Source organism: Nicotiana tabacum, chromosome 24 (genome assembly GCF_000715075.1).
Source record: "Nicotiana tabacum cultivar K326 chromosome 24, ASM71507v2, whole genome shotgun sequence".
In the NCBI taxonomy this organism is placed as follows: domain Eukaryota; kingdom Viridiplantae; phylum Streptophyta; class Magnoliopsida; order Solanales; family Solanaceae; genus Nicotiana; species Nicotiana tabacum.
Window position 1 is genome coordinate 81478954 of NC_134103.1, and position 18449 is coordinate 81497402.

The 18449-nt window shown below is 37.6% G+C and overlaps 1 protein-coding gene across 1 annotated transcript; it reads right to left on the reverse strand.

The window, feature by feature from the left end:
* Positions 1–3187: 3187 nt before the first annotated feature.
* Positions 3188–3880, reverse strand: LOC142178261 (uncharacterized). Its single transcript, XM_075247591.1, has 2 exons — positions 3706–3880; positions 3188–3636 (listed from the first exon to the last, which is right to left on the reverse strand). Exons 1-2 carry the CDS (start codon positions 3878–3880, stop codon positions 3188–3190), a joined length of 624 nt encoding a protein of 207 aa, XP_075103692.1.
* Between the last annotated feature and the right edge of the window lie 14569 nt (positions 3881–18449).

The window sequence follows — 18449 nt, forward strand, 5'->3', positions numbered from 1 at the left end:
TATATAGGTTTTAACCTTACGACTACAATGTAACTTTTCAGTCCGCTTCAGCCCCCTAGCTCCGTCCATTCATCTATCCATATTGTACATTTGGATTCAAGTGTATATTGTGTGACTAAATTCATATTAGTGGGACGGTTATTATTAGTTCCACCTATTCAGGAACATTATGTTTTCTTCCAAGCTACAACGATGCCTCGGTGAATGGGTGAGACATATTAGCTACGGTGGGTTGAGAAGAGGTAGAGGTAGGCCTAAGAAGTATTGAGGGAGAGATGGACATTACCCTTGATAGGCGTGGGTGGAAGACGAGAATTAGGGAAGAAAGTTAGTAGATAGGGATGCATGTCTACTTTTCATGCTTGTATCATTAATATTAGTCTCGTATTTTCGTAGCTTTCTATCCGTAGATTTCTTTTGCTATATGTTGTTTCTTTTGCTTTGATTATTTATCACCTTATCTCTTTATCTTGTTGTTATTACTATTTGTTGTTTCTACCTCTTTTAATTTTTCTTTGAGACCGGGCCTATTGGAAACATACTCTCTACCTTCACAAAGGTTGGGGTAAGACCTGCGTACAATTTACCCTCCGCAACCCCACTTTGTGGAATTGCACCGATTATTTTGTTTTTGTTATAAAGTTTAAAAGATAAAACCTTCATCTTTCACTGCTTCGAGGGCAAAAATGGTGATGTTCCTGCAGAAAAGTTATAAGATGATTGTTTGTTTGTTACACCGTACATACTAGGTAGGGGTGTACAAAGAAAATTGATAAAGCGCACCAACTCGATAATCCGAGTCAAATCGAGAAAAAACCCCCGATTATGGTTTGGTTTGATTTGGTTTGGTGTTGGAAAAAAAAATCCAACCATAATTGATTTGGTTTGGTTTTAACTAAAAAAAGTCAAACCGAAACCAAACCAACCTGACATTGCATTTATACAATTTTAAAAAAATATTTTATGCATATAAATATTTATTGTAATATAATTTATAAATATTTCTTAAACTTGTTCACAGTTTTATCTTTAAAAATATTATTTAAAGTTTGGACTTAATATTCGGTCCAATAAATTTTATAGCCCAAAAAATTAGTAAGTCAAATAAAGTTTAAATCAATACTAATGCTAATGAAGGAAATTTAATTTAACACTAGGAATGATAATAGTGTTGGATATCTGTTTTTTAGTTTTGCATTGATTTATAATGAAAATGTATAACCTAGTTTATCTTTTTTATGCTTAGTTGTGTAATTAATAGTACTTATTAGTTGTACTTATTTTAGCACGACCTAGATAGTATTTTTAGATTATGTTAATTTTTATTATGGTGCATTAATTAGTAATATTTTTTTTGTGCGATTATTATTTATGTTATTGAATATTTCAGTACAATGTTATGACCCATCTCATATTATTATTTTATTTTCTTGAAAAATACATTATATAGTTGTACCCTACTAGGACTAAAATAAATATTTGGAGCATAGGTACATATTTTGTGCTATTAAGACTTTACCGGAAAAAAACTCGAAAATCCGAAAAAAACAAAAACACGAGAAAAATCGAGAATGAAAAACCCGACTTTATTGGTTTGGTTTGGTTTATAAATTTAAAAATTTGACACCATTAATTTGATTTGGTAATTGAAAAATTCGAACCAACCCGTCCTATATACACCCCTAATACTAGGTATCCACTCAATATACTTCTACGAGTCGCATAACTTCACAAAATGAACCTTAGTTGAAGTTGAAACGTGTGATAAACATTGCATGTGAAATGGTCTCAGTACCATATTTTTATTTGCGTTTGTCCAAAAGCCTTTTCCCACGATGGGTACTTGACTTGAGTAGACTAAAAATCTAAGGAACAAATTCATACATAATTGACTTTTATGTACATTGTCTTAACTTTTATTGGGTGCCATTTAAAACATATTGAAGTTGATCAGTTGATGTTATGGCTCATTATGAATAATTTGAAGGCCATTAAATGGTAAGGTAAATCACCTAAAGTTTATCTTTAGCTTAAATAAGAATGAGTCATTACTATTAGTTTGCAAACCGAAAATGGTCAAAACTGTCCCTAACCTATTCACTTTGATTTAAAAATACCCCTCGTCCACCTATTTTGTTAAAACTGCCGTCATCGTTAAAAATCCGGTTCATTCAAGCTCTTATTTCTGATGGACCTTTGCAGAATAATAAAAAAATATTTTATTATATATGACATGGCAATTTCTTATTGGTCAAAATTAAAAATCTCATTATAACCTAAATTCAATTCTTAAATAACCCACCCACGACCTATCTTAAGCGTTCCAACCCGGTAAACCCTTTTTAGCCCCTCAAATACCTGATTCCATACCCGACTCATGATCCAATCGTTATTTATGTTTTATTTGTCAAAATTTCTTATTTCTTCTTTCTATTAATTTATTATTTGGTATCCTATCCCTTTTCCTGTTCTTCTTTTCCAACTTAATCACTGCACATTATTTTTCAACCAAATCACAGTAGACGAATCGTGAAGCTAATTTTTCCATATGATTTCAATTAACTCCAAAAAGTGACATGGTGGCACAACAAATATAATTTTTGACAGCAAAATAACTTATTAAATCATAAAATCTTAAAATGAACCATTAATTTAATTTCAAAGAATACCATATTTCACTTAGAAAATTAATTTTATAAAAAAATATTAATTTAAAAATTAAATTAAGGTCGAAAAATCAAAGTGGGAGAGGAAAATCCATGGGTGTTGAAGGGTGAAGATTTGAAAGTTCAAGCCGATGGTAGTCCTCTGTTGGCAATGATGAGTAATTGTACTTTAGCTATGGAGGAGGCTGATTAGAGAAAATGTGGAGTGGGAGGGCAGTGATGGAAGATGAGAGGTTGAGAGGTGAGGTTAGGACATTTTAAAAAGCGGGTCATAAGTCGGTATGATGTTTTGGATCATGGGATGGGCTAATAAGTGGATGTGGGGTAAGGTTTTAATTTAAGCCAATAGAAAATCGACACATAATAAGTAATAAGACTTTTTCTTAATCAAAATAGGGTCGTTAGTTTTCAGGGCATGAATGGGCCATATTTTTTACGGTGAGGGCATTTTTAACAAAATATGTGGACAAAGGTTATTTTTAAATCAAAGCGAATAGGTTATGTATTCCGTATTCAATCCACTATTCTCTAGGATTTCTGACTAGGTTGCATTCAGAAAGCATGGTACATAAAACGTCTATTTCATCATTTTTCTCAATCATGTTTGCTTGGCTTTTCTTTTTGTCCTTCTTTGGTACACGGCAGTCAGCAGCCTTGTGTCCAACCTTTCCACAATTGTGGCAATTACCTTTGAACTTCTTTTTGCTCAGGTAATTCTTTGGTCCAGACGACTTCTTTCTCTTTTTGCTCGTTGAAGCTTCCTCAATAATATTTGCACCCATTATTGTTGAATTTCCACGAGACTTCGTTTCTGCAGCCTTGTTGTCCTCTTCAATCCTTAGGTGAACAATAAGGTCTTCCAACTTCACCTCCTTGCGCTTATGTTTCAAGTAGTTTTTAAATTCCTTCCACATTGGAGGCAACTTTTCAATAAATGTCGCAACTTGAAACTCTTCATTTTTGATCATACCTACAATCATAAATTTAGAATTAATAATATAATCAATATCTTTAATAAAAATATTGATTCAATTTATACCTTCGGCAAGGAGGTCATGAACGATGACTTGCAGTTGTTGAATTTGAGTTATGACACACTTACTGTCAACCATTTTAAAGTCCAAGAACTTTACGGCAACAAACTTCTTAAGTCCAATATCTTCCGTTTTGTACTTCTTTTCAAGAGTGTTCCACAATTCTTTTGAATTTTTCATGACACTGTAAACGTTATACAAGCCATCTTCCAGACAACTCAATATATAATTTTTGCACAAGAAGTCAGAATGCTTCCATGCCTCCGTGACCACAAACCGCTCATTAGCCGAAGCTTCTTCTCCCAAGACTGGAACATCCTCGCTGATAAAGCACTGCGAACTGAGTGTGCTCAGGTAGAAGAATATTTTCTGCTGCTAGTGCTTGAAGTCCACGTCGGAAAATTTTCGGGGCTTTTATGCAGATGCCATCGCCGGTGCAGGCGTTGTGTGACTTGAAGACGCAGTAGCAATTGCAACAGTAATCGTCCTAACATAACCATTTTGTTGTTCCGTAGTTGTTGTTATTTTTCTGTAAAAAAAATTGACACACACAGAATTAGTATCTCGGTGAAGTTTTTATATCTTCAAACTGAATACAAAGAACCGAGCAGAAAATCACAAGGATTTTAATCTCGAATTGAGTAGAAAGTCACAAAGACTTTAATCTCAAACTGGAATAGAAAATCCGAAGATTTTAATCTCCAAAACGGGAGTAGAAAATCATTAGGATTTTAGTCTCCCAAGCCACAAAATGCTTACGTTTTTACTTTTAAAAAATAATGCAGAATGCAGAAGATAGAAGATAGAGGGGAGAGATTTTTAAATTCGATGGTGGAAAATGAGGCTAAGCCTCTCTATTTATAGCCAATAAAGTTGAGTCCCAACAGGTGCAAAGGGGCATGTTAAATCAATCATATCAATTGACCGAATCCGAAGCCGAGCGACGACGGTGCGAGACTTGCTCTTTTCTCAACTCTTTAAGAGTTCGAAGAAGTGCTTCTATATATAAGCACAAGAATTTTCTTCTTCCTATCCAATGGGGGACAAAGTTCCTTTGTAAAAGGAACTAATTCAAATTTTCATTTTCCTCCATTTATGTTCCCACCAATTTTCCATTCACACATCTTTTGTTTTTATTAATAAAACCCAACATAGGTTAGGGGCAGTTTTGACCCTTTTCCGGTTTACAAATTATCATGGTAGGATTTAAGTTATAAAGACTAATAATGTAAAAGATTTTATACACTATCAATATAATTTAACCAACGATATGAGTTTAGTTTGTTTTTATCAGGTTGTCAATTAATGCTTATCATAAATATTTACTTGTAATTATGTTATAAATGACTTGATCATGTAAGTATGAAAGAAAAAGACATTAACTTTCTTTTAGTGCCGGCCCAAGGGGGAGAATTGTTTTAGGCCCCCTAATTGAAGGCCCCAATTTTCATTATTAGTTAATTTTATATTATTAAAAAATTATTATAAAAAAGAAACTATATTTATGTTTTTTCTTTTTCGATATAGAAGTTATTTAGAAAAAATAGAGGTTATTTAGATAAATACTTGAATTTCATAATAAACATACAATATCGCAAAATAACAGTTTGATGATGACATTGATAATAAAAAAATAAAAATAAAATTTCTTGTAATATCTTTTTAAGTAAATTACTTCTTATAAAGAATATATCAAATCATTTTTTTTTAATTCAAATAAACTTGAACTCTTACAAATATAGAAAATTATTTTAAAATCTATTTTAGTAGTTAAAATTATGATCATTAGATGTTGAGAACTTATAAAACTATTCTCTTAACTGTAGATATTTCTTATTCTTGGTGAGTAGAGTTACTAGATATTTTCGATGGTGGAATCTAGCAGATAACCGAGTGAAGGGCCAAAATACATACAAGACGGTCCATAAAACTGTAACGACCCGACCGGTCGTTTTGAGTTATTATAACTCCGTTCTTTCATTTACTGCTTAATTTATGCTTTATAGTTATTTTATGACTTATCGGGTTAGTGGGTTCGGGTCCGGAAGGAATTCGAAGTGAAATGAGACACTTAGTTTCATAATTGAAAATTTAAGTTAGAAAAGTGGACCGGATATGGACCTATGTGTAAACGACCTCGGATTTTAATTTTGATGATTCAAATAGCTCCGTATGGTAATTTTGGACTTAGGAACATATCCAAAAAATTATTTGGAGGTCCGTAGTGGAATTAGGCTTGAAATGCCGAAAGTTAAATTTTTGAGAAGTTTGACCGGGGGTTGACTTTTTGATATCAGGTCGGAATCCGATTCTGAAAATTTGAATACCTCGGTTATGTTATTTATGACTTTTATGCAAAATTTGAGGTCAATCGGACTTGATTTGGCAGGTTCCGTAGTCATTTGTAGAAATTAGAAATTTCAAAATTTATTAGGCTTGAATTGTGGTGTAATTCATGGGTTTAGCGTTGTTTGAGTTGATTTGAGGATTCGACTAAGTTAGTATGATGTTTTAGGACTTGTTGGTATATTTGGTTGAGGTCCCGAGGGCCTCGGGTGAGTTTCAGATGGTTAACGGATCAAAAATTGAACTACAACAGCTGCTGCAATTTCCTTATGTTGGAAATTTCTTCTGCCATATTCGAGCCCATAAATCGAGTCCAGAATCGAGCCCAAAAATCGAGCCCAGAATCAAGCCACGATCGAGCCCAGGGTCGAGGGCAACGATCGAAGGCAGGGTCGAAGACCAGGGTCGAGGGCAATGATTGAAGGCAGGGTCGAAGACATGATCGAGGACCAGAGTCGAGGGCCATGATCGAGGGACAGGATCGAGGGTCAGAATCGAGGCCCAAGATCGAGGATGTCACGACCCAAACTAACCCCTGTCGTGATGGCCCCTATCGTGGAACTAGGCAAGCCGACTCATTTCCAAAACAAACCAATATTTTTATTTCAAAGATAATTTCAATGTTATTTAACATAAAAACCTTCGTAAAGGAGTTCCAATCAAAATAAAAGTGCGGAAGAAAAAGCCCGACATAGGGGTGTCACTAGTCATGAGCATCTACTACAATCTGTCTAACAATATCAAGGCTAACTTAGCCTGGAAAATAGCTAAATACAACTAGAGGAAGATAAGAGGGAGAAGAGCAGGGGCTGCGGTCGCCAAGCAGCTACCTTGCTATCCCCGAGAAAATCTGCAACCAAAATAATCAACAACCGCTACAGTGTCCAGCTACACCTGGATCTGCACACAAGGTGCAGGGAGTAAAGTGAATATGCCAACTCAGTAAGTAAAAACAATAAATAAAGACTGAACAGTAGTGACGAGCAATAAAGCATATAACGTTCATATCAGGAACTCTCAGTAAAATACCACCTGCTTTTAAAATTAGGATTTGAATCAAAATATCTCGTTTAAACCTAGTTCCAGTAAAAATCATTTAAAGATATTTTTCAACAATTTTCAAACGGAGGAAAAATACAAAGGTGAGCAAAAATGATGAAATCATAAACAGCCCCTCGGGCAAAACATCACTCATATACAGCCCCCGGGCAAACCTCACAGTCACTCGTGCCACTCGGGCATACCTCACAATCACTCTTGCCTCCCAGTCACTCAGCACTCGCCACTTGCCACTCGCACTCAGTAGGTACCTGCGCTCACTGGGGGTGTGTACAGACTCCGGAGGGGCTCCTTCAGCCCAAGCACTATAATTTGCACGGACAACTCACGTGCGATAATAATAAAGTATGCTATAATAATAAAGTATGCTGCAGGGGGCAGCCCCGATCCACACTCATCCTCATAATCAGGCCCTCGGCCTCACTCAGTCATAAACCTCTCAAGCCACTCGAGCATTTCAGTAAAATAAGGCATTCGGCCCAAAACATTTATATGCATCAAAATAGAGTCATAAAACTGAGTTATGCGTTAAACAAGTATAAATATGACTGAGTATGGATTTTCAATCGAAAACAATGAGAGGATGGTAAGAAAAAGCCTCTAAGGGTCCAAACAGCACTGGCACAAGGCCCAAACATGGCATTCGGCCCAAATTTACAGAAACTCTTTCTAAAGCATATAATTATCATATAGTTTCAACAAAGTATGCAATTTTACAGTTACTACGGGATGGACCAAGTCACAATCCCTAACAGTGCACGCCCACACACCCGTCACCTAGCATATGCGTCACTAAAAATAGTAGAATGATACAAAATCCGAGATTATGAGATGAGATTTTTCGAATTGGCCCGTCATGCAATCTGGTTGATTCCCACAAACAAGGAAAGGATCAAGAGATTTATAGATGGCCTCACTTTTCAGCTACGATTACTCATGACTCGAGAGAGAGTGTCTGGTGCTACTTTCGATGGGGTTGTTGACATTGCTCATCAGATTGAGATGGTTCGCATACAGGAGAGGGTTAGAGGGAGGCTAAGAGGCCTCATAGTTCCGGTTACTTCAGCGGTGTTCCTTCAGGGGGTCAGTTTTACCGCAGTAGGGGCCGTTCTTACAGACACGCTCAGGCGGGTCGTCCAGCTCATTGTGGTGCATCAGCTAGCCACAGTTCTTATAGTGCTCACTCAGGCCAGTCTTTATTCAGTGCACTACCAGTGCAGAGTTCTCATCATGCCTCATCTGCTCAGGCTTCTACAGGTAATTCTTCGGGTTATTAGGAGCAACAATTCCGTCAGAGGAGGGGTTGTTTCGAGTGCGGAGAATTAGGTCATTTCAAGAGATATTATCCTAGGCTGTTGAGTGGGGCTCCACAGCAGAGTTCTCGACTAACGGCACCAGCACCAGCAGTTACATCACCCGCCCAGCCAGCTCGGGGTGGGGGTCAGGCAGCTAGGGGTCGTCTAAGAGGGGGGGCCGATCAGGTAGCGGGCAAGCTCGATTCTATGCTTTTCCTGCCATGCCAGATGTTGTTGCCTTAGACGCAGTGATCACATGTATTGTTTCAGTGTGCCACAGGGAGGCTTCTATATTATTTTACCCTGGTTCCACTTATTCATATTTATTATCGTATTTTGCTCATTACCTGGATATGCCCCGTGAGTCCTTAGTTTTACCTGTTTATGTATCTACACCCGTGGGCAATATTATTACTGTGGACCGTGTGTATCGGTGGTGTGTGGTGACTATTGGGGAACTGGAGACTAGAGTTGACCTCTTATTACTCGGTATGGTTGATTTCGATGTAATCCTAGGTATGGATTGGTTGTCTCCATGTCATGCTATTCTGGACTGTCACGCAAAAATCGTGACGTTGACTATGTCGGGGTTACCAAAGGTTGAATGGAGAGGTTCTCTAGATTTTATTCCTAGCAGGGTAATTTCTTATTTGAAGGCCCAACATATGGTTGAAAAGGGATGTCTATCATATTTGGCCTTTATGAGAAATGTTGATGCTGATACTCCTATTATTGATTCAGTACCGATTGTGCGAGACTTTCCGGATGTATTTCCTATAGACTTGCCGGGTATGCCACCCGACAAGGATATTGATTTCGTTATTGACTTAGTGCAGGGTACTCTGCCTATTTCTATTCCTTCATATCGTATGGCACCAGCTGGGTTAAAAGAATTGAAAGAACAACTTCAGGAACTCCTTGAAAAGGGATTTATTAGGCCTAGTGTGTCACCTTGGGGTGTACCGGTTCTGTTTGTGAAAAAAAAGATGGTACTATGCGGATGTGCATCGATTATAGGCAGTTGAACAAAGTTACAATCAAGAATAAATATCCTTTGCCACGTATTGATGATTTATTTGACCAGCTTCAGGGAGCGGGGGTGTTCTCCAAAATTGATTTGAGATATGGGTATCACCAGTTGAAAATTTGGGATTCAGATATTCTGAAGACGGCATTCAGAACTCGTTATGGCCACTATGAATTTCTTGTGATGTCTTTTGGGCTAACCAATGCCCAAGCAGCATTTATGCATTTGATGAATAGTGTATTCCAGCCATATCTTGATTTATTTGTAGTGGTATTTATTGATGATATTCTGGTGTACTCACGTAGCCAGGAGGAGCATGCACAATACTTGGGTATTGTATTATAGAGGTTGAGATAGGAGAAACTTTATGCCAAATTCTCTAAGTGTGAGTTCTGGCTTAGTTCGGTGGCATTCTTGGGACATATAGTGTCCAGTGAAGGAATTAAGGTGGATCCGAAGAAAATAGAGGCAGTTCAGAATTGGCCCAGACCATCCTCAGTTACTGAGATTCAGAGTTTTCTCGGCTTGGCCGGTTATTATCGTCGTTTAGTAGAGGATTTCTCTTCTATTGCATCGCCTATGACTAAATTGACCCAGAAAGGTGCTCCGTTCAGGTGGTCGAATGAATGTGAAGAGAGCTTTCAGAAGCTCAAGACAGCTTTGACTACAGCTCCAGTATTGGTGTTGCCTACAGGTTCAGAGTCTTATACTGTGTATTGTGATGCGTCGCGTATTGGTCTCAGCGCAGTGTAGATGCAAGATGGTAGAGTGATTGCCTATGCATCCAGACAATTAAAGGTTCATGAGAAGAATTATCCAATCCATGATCTTGAGTTAGCAGCTATTATTCATGCCTTGAAAATTTGGCGATACAACATTTGTTTAAACAGAAGGATCTTAACTTGCGGCAGCGAAGGTAGTTGGAGTTGCTTAAGGATTATGATATCACCATTCTCTATCATCCCGGAAAGGCCAATGTGGTAGCCGATGCCTTGAGTCGTAAGGCGGAGAGTTTGGGCAGCTTAGCATACTTACCGGTAGCAGAGAGGCCCTTAGCCTTGGATGTTCAGGCCTTGGCTAATCAGTTTGTTAAATTGGATGTTTCGGAGCCGAATCGATTTTTGGCTTGTGTGATTTCTCGGTCTTCTTTATATGATCGCATGAGAGAGCGCCAATATGATGATCGCATCTGCTTGTCCTTAAGGACACGGTTCAGAACGGTGATGCCAAGGAAGTCACTATTGGAGATGACGGTGTATTACAGATGCAGGGCAGGCTATGTGTGCCTAATGTAGATGGTTTGCGTGAGCTGATTCTCCAGGAAGCTCACATTTTGCGGTACTCTATTCATCCAGGCGCTGCGAAGATGTATCAGGATTTGAGGCAGCACTATTGGTGGAGGCGGATGAAGAAAGATATAGTTGAGTTTGTATCTCGGTGTTTAAATTGTCAACAGGTAAAGTACGAGCATCAGAGACCGGGCGGATTGCTACAGAGACTTGAAATTACGGAGTGGAAGTGGGAGCGTATTACCATGGACTTCGTAGTTGGGCTCTCACTGACCTTGAGAAAGTTTGATGCTGTTTGGGTGATTGTAGATAGGTTAACCAAGTCCGCATATTTTATTCCAGTTGGTACTAAATATTCTTGCTGGGATTTATATTCGCGAGATTGTTCGCCTACACGGTGTGCCGGTGTCCATTATTTCAGATCGGGGTACGCAGTTTACCTCACAGTTTTGGAGGGAAGTGCAACGAGAATTGAGCACACAGGTTCAGTTGAGTACAGCATTTCACCCTCAGACGGACGGATAGTCCGAGCGCACTATTCAGATATTGGAGGATATGCTATGCGCTTGTGTCATTGATTTTGGGGGTCCTTGGGATCATTTTTTGCAACTCGCGGAGTTTGTTTACAATAATAGCTACCAGTCAAGCATTCAGATGGCTCCGTATGAAGCTTTATATGGGAGACGGTGTCGGTCTCCGGTGGGTTGGTTTGAGCCGGGTGAGGTTAGACTATTGGGTACTAACTTGGTTCAGGATGCTTTAGAGAAGATCAAAGTAATTCAGGAACAACTTCGCACTACACAGTCTAGACAGAAGAGTTATACTGACAGGAAGGTTCGTGATGTTGTTCACATGGTTGGGGAGAACGTTCTGCTCAAGATTTCACCCATGAAGGGTGTGTTGAGGTTCGGGAAAAAGGGCAAGTTGAGCCCTCGGTATATTGGGCCTTTTGAGATAGTTAAGAAAATTGGGGAGGTGGCTTATGAACTTGCTTTGCCACCTAGTCTATCAGGTGTTCATCCAGTGTTCCATGTATCCATGCTCCGAAAGTCTGTCGGGGATCCGTCTCATATTCTGGATTTCAGTACAGTACAGCTGGGCAGTAATTTAACTTATGATGTGGAGCCGGTGGCTATTTTAGACCGACAAGTTCGAAAGTTGAGGTCAAAGAGCATAGCATTAGTGAGGGTGCAGTGGAGAGGTCAGCCAGCCAGAGAAGCTACTTAGGAGATTGAGCAGGAGATGCGGAGCAAATATCCACACTTATTTGAGACTCCAGGTATTATTCTAAACCCGTTCGAGGACGAACGTTTGTTTAAGAGGGGGATAATGTAATGACCCGGCCGATCATTTTGAGTATTATAACCTCGTTCCCCCATTTACTGCTCAATATATGCTTTATAGTTGTCTTATGAATTACCGGGTTAGTGGGTTCGGGTCCGGAAGGAATTCGGAGTGAAATGAGACACTTAGTCTCATAATTGAAAATTTAAGTTAGAATATTGGATCGGATATGGATCTATGTGTAAACGACCTCAGATTTTAATTTTGATGATTTCAATAGCTCCGTATCGTGATTTTGGACTTAGGAGCGTGTCCGGAAAATTATTTGGAGGTCCGTAGTGGAATTAGGCTTGAAATGCCGAAAGTTGAATTTTTGAGAAGTTTGATCGGGGGGTTGACTTTTTGATATCGGGGTCGAAATCCGATTCTGATAATTTGAATACCTCCGTTATGTCATTTATAACTTGTGTGCAAAATTTGAGGTCAATTGGACGTGATTTGGCAGGTTCCGGAGTCATTTGTTGAATTTAGAAATTTCAAAGTTTATTAGAATTGAATTGTAGTGTAATTCATGGGTTTAGCGTTGTTTGAGGTGATTTGAGGATTCGACTAAGTTCGTATGATGTTTTAGGACTTGTTGGTATATTTGGTTGAGGTCCCGAGGGCCTCGGGTGAGTTTCGAATGGTTAACGGATCAAAAATTGAACTACAACAACTGCTGCAATTTCCTTATGTTGGAAATTTCTTCTGCCAGATTCGAGCCCATAAATCGAGCCCAGATTCAAGCCAAGAATCGAGCCCAAAAATCGAGCCCAGAATCAAGCCACGATCGAGCCCAAGGTCGAGGGCAACGATCGAAGGCAGGGTCGAAGACCAGGGTCGAGGGCAATGATCGAAGGCAGGGTCGAAGACATGATCGAGGGCCAGAGTCGAGGGCCATGATCGAGGGTCAGAATCGAGGCCCAGGATCGATACCCAAGATCGAGGACCTCGATCGAAGGCCAAGATCGAGGCAAAACCGAGGCTGTCTGGGCAGAATTATATAGTAGGGACTTCGTCCCATTCGCCATTTTTGACAAATTGGAGCTTGAGGAGAGGCGATTTTTGATAGATTTTCAAGAAAAACTTGAGGTAAGTCCCTTGTGATCATTTCTACTCTATAATATTGAATTATCATTGAATAATCCGACTAGATTACATGATTTTGAGGTGTAAATCGGAGATTGGAACTTAGAAATTTGGAAATAAGATTTGTAGATTTGAGGGTTGAGTTGAGGTCGGATTTTGGTAAAGTTGGTATGGTTAGACTCGTGATTGAATGGGCTTCCGAATTTTATAACTTTTATCGGGTTCCGAGACGTGGGCCCCACGGGGGATTTTTGAGCTAAATTTCAAATTTTTATGGAAAATTAGTATTTACTGAAACAGATTATTTGTGACTAGATTCGAGGTATTCGGGGCCGATTTGCGAGGCAAAGACATAACAGAGTGAAGAATTTCATGCTCTGAGGTAAGTAACAGTTATAAATCTGGTCCTGAGGGTATCAAATCCCGAATTTTGTGTCATGTGATTATTTGGGAGGTGACGCACATGCTAGGTGACGGGCATGTGGGCGTGCACCGAGGGGATTGTGACTTGGTCCGTCCCGTGAAACTGTAAAATTGAATAACTTGTTGTTAGCTATATGCTCTCTATGTGTTGAAGAAATTTGACTGTAAATCATGTTAGAAATCATGCTTAGGCTATGTGATAGTACTGTTGGGACCTACAAAGGTCACGTACCTATTGAATTATTTACTAATTTCTATCTTTTGCTCAATCATGATTTTACTTGCGTATCATACCTCAGTCTTTCTTGATATTTGTTGATGCATTATGTTATCTTTGTTTGGGCTGATCTTTGTGATTTCTGAGAGCCCGAGAGACTAGAGAGGTTGAGGACTGAGTAAGGCCGAGGGCCTGTCGGTGAGGTAAGGATATTATGGAACGTGAGTTGTCCGTATAGGATATTATAGCACGTGAGTTGTCCGTGCAGATTATGGCGCTTGGGCTGTAGGAGCCCCTCTGGAGTCTGTACACCCCCAGTGAGCGCGGATAGCCATTGAGTGTGAGCATTGAGTGTGAGTGCTGAAGGCTGAGAGCCGAGTGATGAGTTGAGTGACTGTTGCCTGAGAGGATGTACTTGTTTTGCATTTGTTGTTGCACTTGGTTGCTATATGTCATTGTTGTGAAATCTCTGAAAGATTTTATATCCGGATTATATGATCTTGAACTGTATAAAATTTATTTGACTTAAACTGCCAGATTTGAAAGCATGTCTGTTCTTTGCTGGAATTACTGAAAATGAACTGTAACTATGTAGCTCGTCATTATCTTCAGTTCCTTCTTTATTATTGTTACTTGCTGAGTTGGTTGTACTCATACTACACCCTGCACTTCGCGTGCAGATCCAGGTGTTCTCGGACATAGCGAGTGTTGATCATTTCGCGCAGTTGATTTTCAGGAGATTTTGAGGTAGCTGCTGTGTTCCGCAGACCTTGTCTCTCCTTCTCTATCTCCTTGTTTACTGTATTTGGTCTCAAACTATTATAAACCGTATTTTTCAGACTTGTATTCATATTAAATACTCATGTACTCAATGACACCAGGTTTTGGGAAGTGTTCGTGTCAGTAATTGTGGAATTTTGTATTGTATTAAATTATATGTTTTCAAATTTAAGAGAAATGGTGGTTTATCGAGATTATCGGCTTGCCTAGTATCGAGATAGGCGACATCACGACAGGTTGAGATTTTGGGTCGTGACAAAAATTATTATTAATAACAAAAAAGAAAAAAATCATAAATATATACAATTTTATTATAGTATAAATTTTTGGCCTCTTCTTAACGTTCGGCTTTAGGCCACCAATTTCATTGAGCCGCCCTCCTTTCTTTCCTCTTCCTGATTATTTCAAAGTCTATACAAACGACACATACCAGATCTAAAAATGGCACATTCTTAAATTTCAACATTGTAAATAGTTATGAAGGCCCATTTCCCAGGGTTTCAGTAGGGGCTTCACTTTTCAATTAACTAAGGTTTTGTCCATTAAATAGACATATTTAGAATAAGTTAATAGGTGTGAATACAACTATGTATAGTTTAACTGGAGGTATTATTTAAATCTGCTTCTGTCCGTTGATGTTCATAACCTAGTGTGATAAATAGACTAATTATAGTGATCAATGGTGAATCGCAATGGTGGGGCAAATTGATCCCAGAAATTAAAGGTAAAGTGGACCTAAAAATGGCTGAAAACTTAATTTTCTTGCCACGTATTTCTTCTCTCTTTGGTGGTGAATTAATACTCCCTTCTTGATCACTGACTATGTCGTTTCATTTTCGCTTTAAAAAAAATCTTGCTTGGTAGGGGACACATATTTTGGTAGTTGACAGTCAAGACTCGGCAAAGGACCATAATCAATCATTAATTGTAGCTCTTCTATTGTGTTGTGAACTTGTGATCACGCCCAACACAATAGTCTTATATCCAAAGTAGTAGCTAGGAAGAAACTGTTTACTATATACATGCAGAGTATAAACTTTATTTTTAATTTTTTTGTATTTGGTGTATATATCTCATTAGTTAAAGGGCAGCCCACTGCACAAGGTATCCCAAGGAATGTAATGTTGACAACTTATTCTAATGCAAGCAGTAGTGACTGCTCATCCGGATCGAAACCGTGACTTATAGGTCTACTTTACCGTTGTTTCAAGCCTCCCTTTCTGGTGTATCTTATTAGCCGGAGGAATATATAAAATCTATTATGCATATTAGAGTTAATTAGGTGTATGAATTGATGTGTTTTGTTCTCTCAAAGTACTATAAAGAACCAATTTTTTAGTCCATGAAAAGTTGACAAATGGTGTCAAGAATAATACTTATAGCAATTCTGTTTGCTCATTTACTCTTGTTGGTTGTAGACCTGTTAAGGGGAGGAGGTTAGATTTAATTTGTTTAATTCCTTTTTTTCAGTCTAATTTCTGCTTTCACCGTGATTCAGCATGCTTCCTTGTAATTATTATTATTGCATATGTGATTATTAAATTAAGGGAAGAGTTTTACTGTAGGGCAACTATCTATTAATTATCAGTCACCACTCCCTTTCCAAATACATTTGATTTCCGCGGTGGGTAAGTGGTGCACGCCAGGTTGAGACAAACTTGATTAATTAATGTTTCAGTCAATTATTAGTTTGATGAGATTAATTCATGTCGCTAACTGGTCCAGCATAAATGGGAGCTCGAGTTCAACTGAACCAAATAATTTTGACACATATATTTAAATCCCATAATCTTGAAACAGTATGGAGTTAAGTTGTAAGAAATTTTAAGGGTTTAAGTTTTTAACTGATCATATTTAAATCTTGATCCCTTTTTATCCACGGGAGGAGTTAGAATGTTGGGAGCGGATTTGGCCGAACCCAGTACCTTTAGTTCGAGCCTAGTATTTGTCTTAAAAATTCCATTAAACATGTATAAATTATTAATATAGAACCCAATAACTTCAAACGATTAAAATCTCGAACTCATAAACTTAAAATCCTGGCTACGCCTCTATCTCTGTCCAACAGCAATTTTACAGTTTGGCCTGTTCCATTAATCTTTTGTTGACTATTTAGATTATAATGGTCGCATATACTCTTTCCGTTATCATTATCACTTCAAGCTATAACTTATAATTTGGAGCAATATTATGGGCAATTTTTATGTAGAAGCGATTAATAATAATCTCGATTAATATCTCAGTCGATAAAGCAAATTTATTCAAAGTGCAGTTCCACAATCTTCTAACTAGTTGTGTCTTCTCCAATTCAATTGTCAGTTAAAATAATAGAAATTACTAGAAATTGAAATATTAGAGTTAATCTTATGGAATCATGAGTGAATGAGTTAAATCCGTGGAAGCAAAAGACCAATAACGTTCTTTCCTTCTGATAATTTTAAACTTTATGAGAAGAATTACAAGGGAACCGACACTTTTCCTCTTGTCTGTCTTTTCAATTGTTACCTTCGACATTCAGCGCCTTTACTTTTTCAAATGAAATTTGCAATTGATTGACAGATACGAGAATACTATAATTTGGTTTTTCTGAATACTAAAATTGAAAATGATTTTCATACGTTAGTTTAAGCAAATGATATTGAGTAAGAATTGTGGTATTTGGAAAAGAAATTTCGTTGTGAATAAAAATATTTTCTTCTTCAATGAATGATATTGTTTCTTTTATTGGAAAAATATTTTATAATAATCAAATAATGAAAATGATTTCATCATGGAAAATATTTAGCTAGTGCTCTTAGCAAAAACCTTATCTTCGGTCAATCGATTACTTGCCACGAAAATAATAGAGAAGGAAGATCGGAGGCGTCACCGGATTTGGATCTGATAAAGATGTCGAAATTCATGGCTTCTTCTCCTTTTTTGTATTTCACATCTGAGTGTATTCGTCTGGCCGAGAATTTATTTCTCCACCACTTCTTTTCATGCCAGAAAAAGGACAGCCTCTTTCTCCTCCACTACCTTTCATGCCGGAAAATTATTGTATAAATATATTGTATTTTGTATTTCGTCAGAGATCTACAGTGTATTTTGTGTTTACATCGGAGATACAATGAGTTTGATTGTATTCTCCATTTTAAAATACAATGTATTTTGTACTCGTCGGAGATTTGACCGATTTGACTGTATTTTTTATTTTTAGTGTAAATATTATGTATTTTTTTAAAAGATTTGATTGTATTCTTCATTTTTAGTGTAAATACAGTGGTATTTTATATTTAGCCGGAGATCCGACCAAGTTTGATTATATTCTTCCTTTTTGAATACAGTGTATTTTGTATTTTTGTTGGAGAATTGACTGTATTCTTCATTTCATCATTTTTAAATGTAAATTCATTCAAATACTGTCGAATACGTTCAACCTTGCGACATCAAATAAAGTTAGACACAGCTGAACAATGTATTCAAATACACTCAAATACACGTGAAAAAAATAATTATAAAATACAACTGAACAGTGTATTCAAATACACGCAAAAAATATACTGTTGAATAGTGTATTCAAATACACTAAAATACAGCGAATTGCCCAAAACTAGTTACAAAATGTATATATATAAAATATAGTTACGAATTGTTAAAAGCTACTTAAAAGGTAGTCATTTTCTGAAAGTTCCCATTGCTTTATTGTCTGTTGGGCCCGGGGCCCTCATATCTTCTTCCTCTTTTCTTTTTTTTTTTTTTTTTTGGGTGAAATGCTTGCTAAATCCCTCTATCTTCTTTCTTTTTTCAAAATTTTCTTACATTAGAGTACAATTTTATTATCACGATCCAAAATTACGTGACCGGCATCCGACACACTATCCGATCCGAGCGAACCAAACAATGTGATGCACTTAAATCA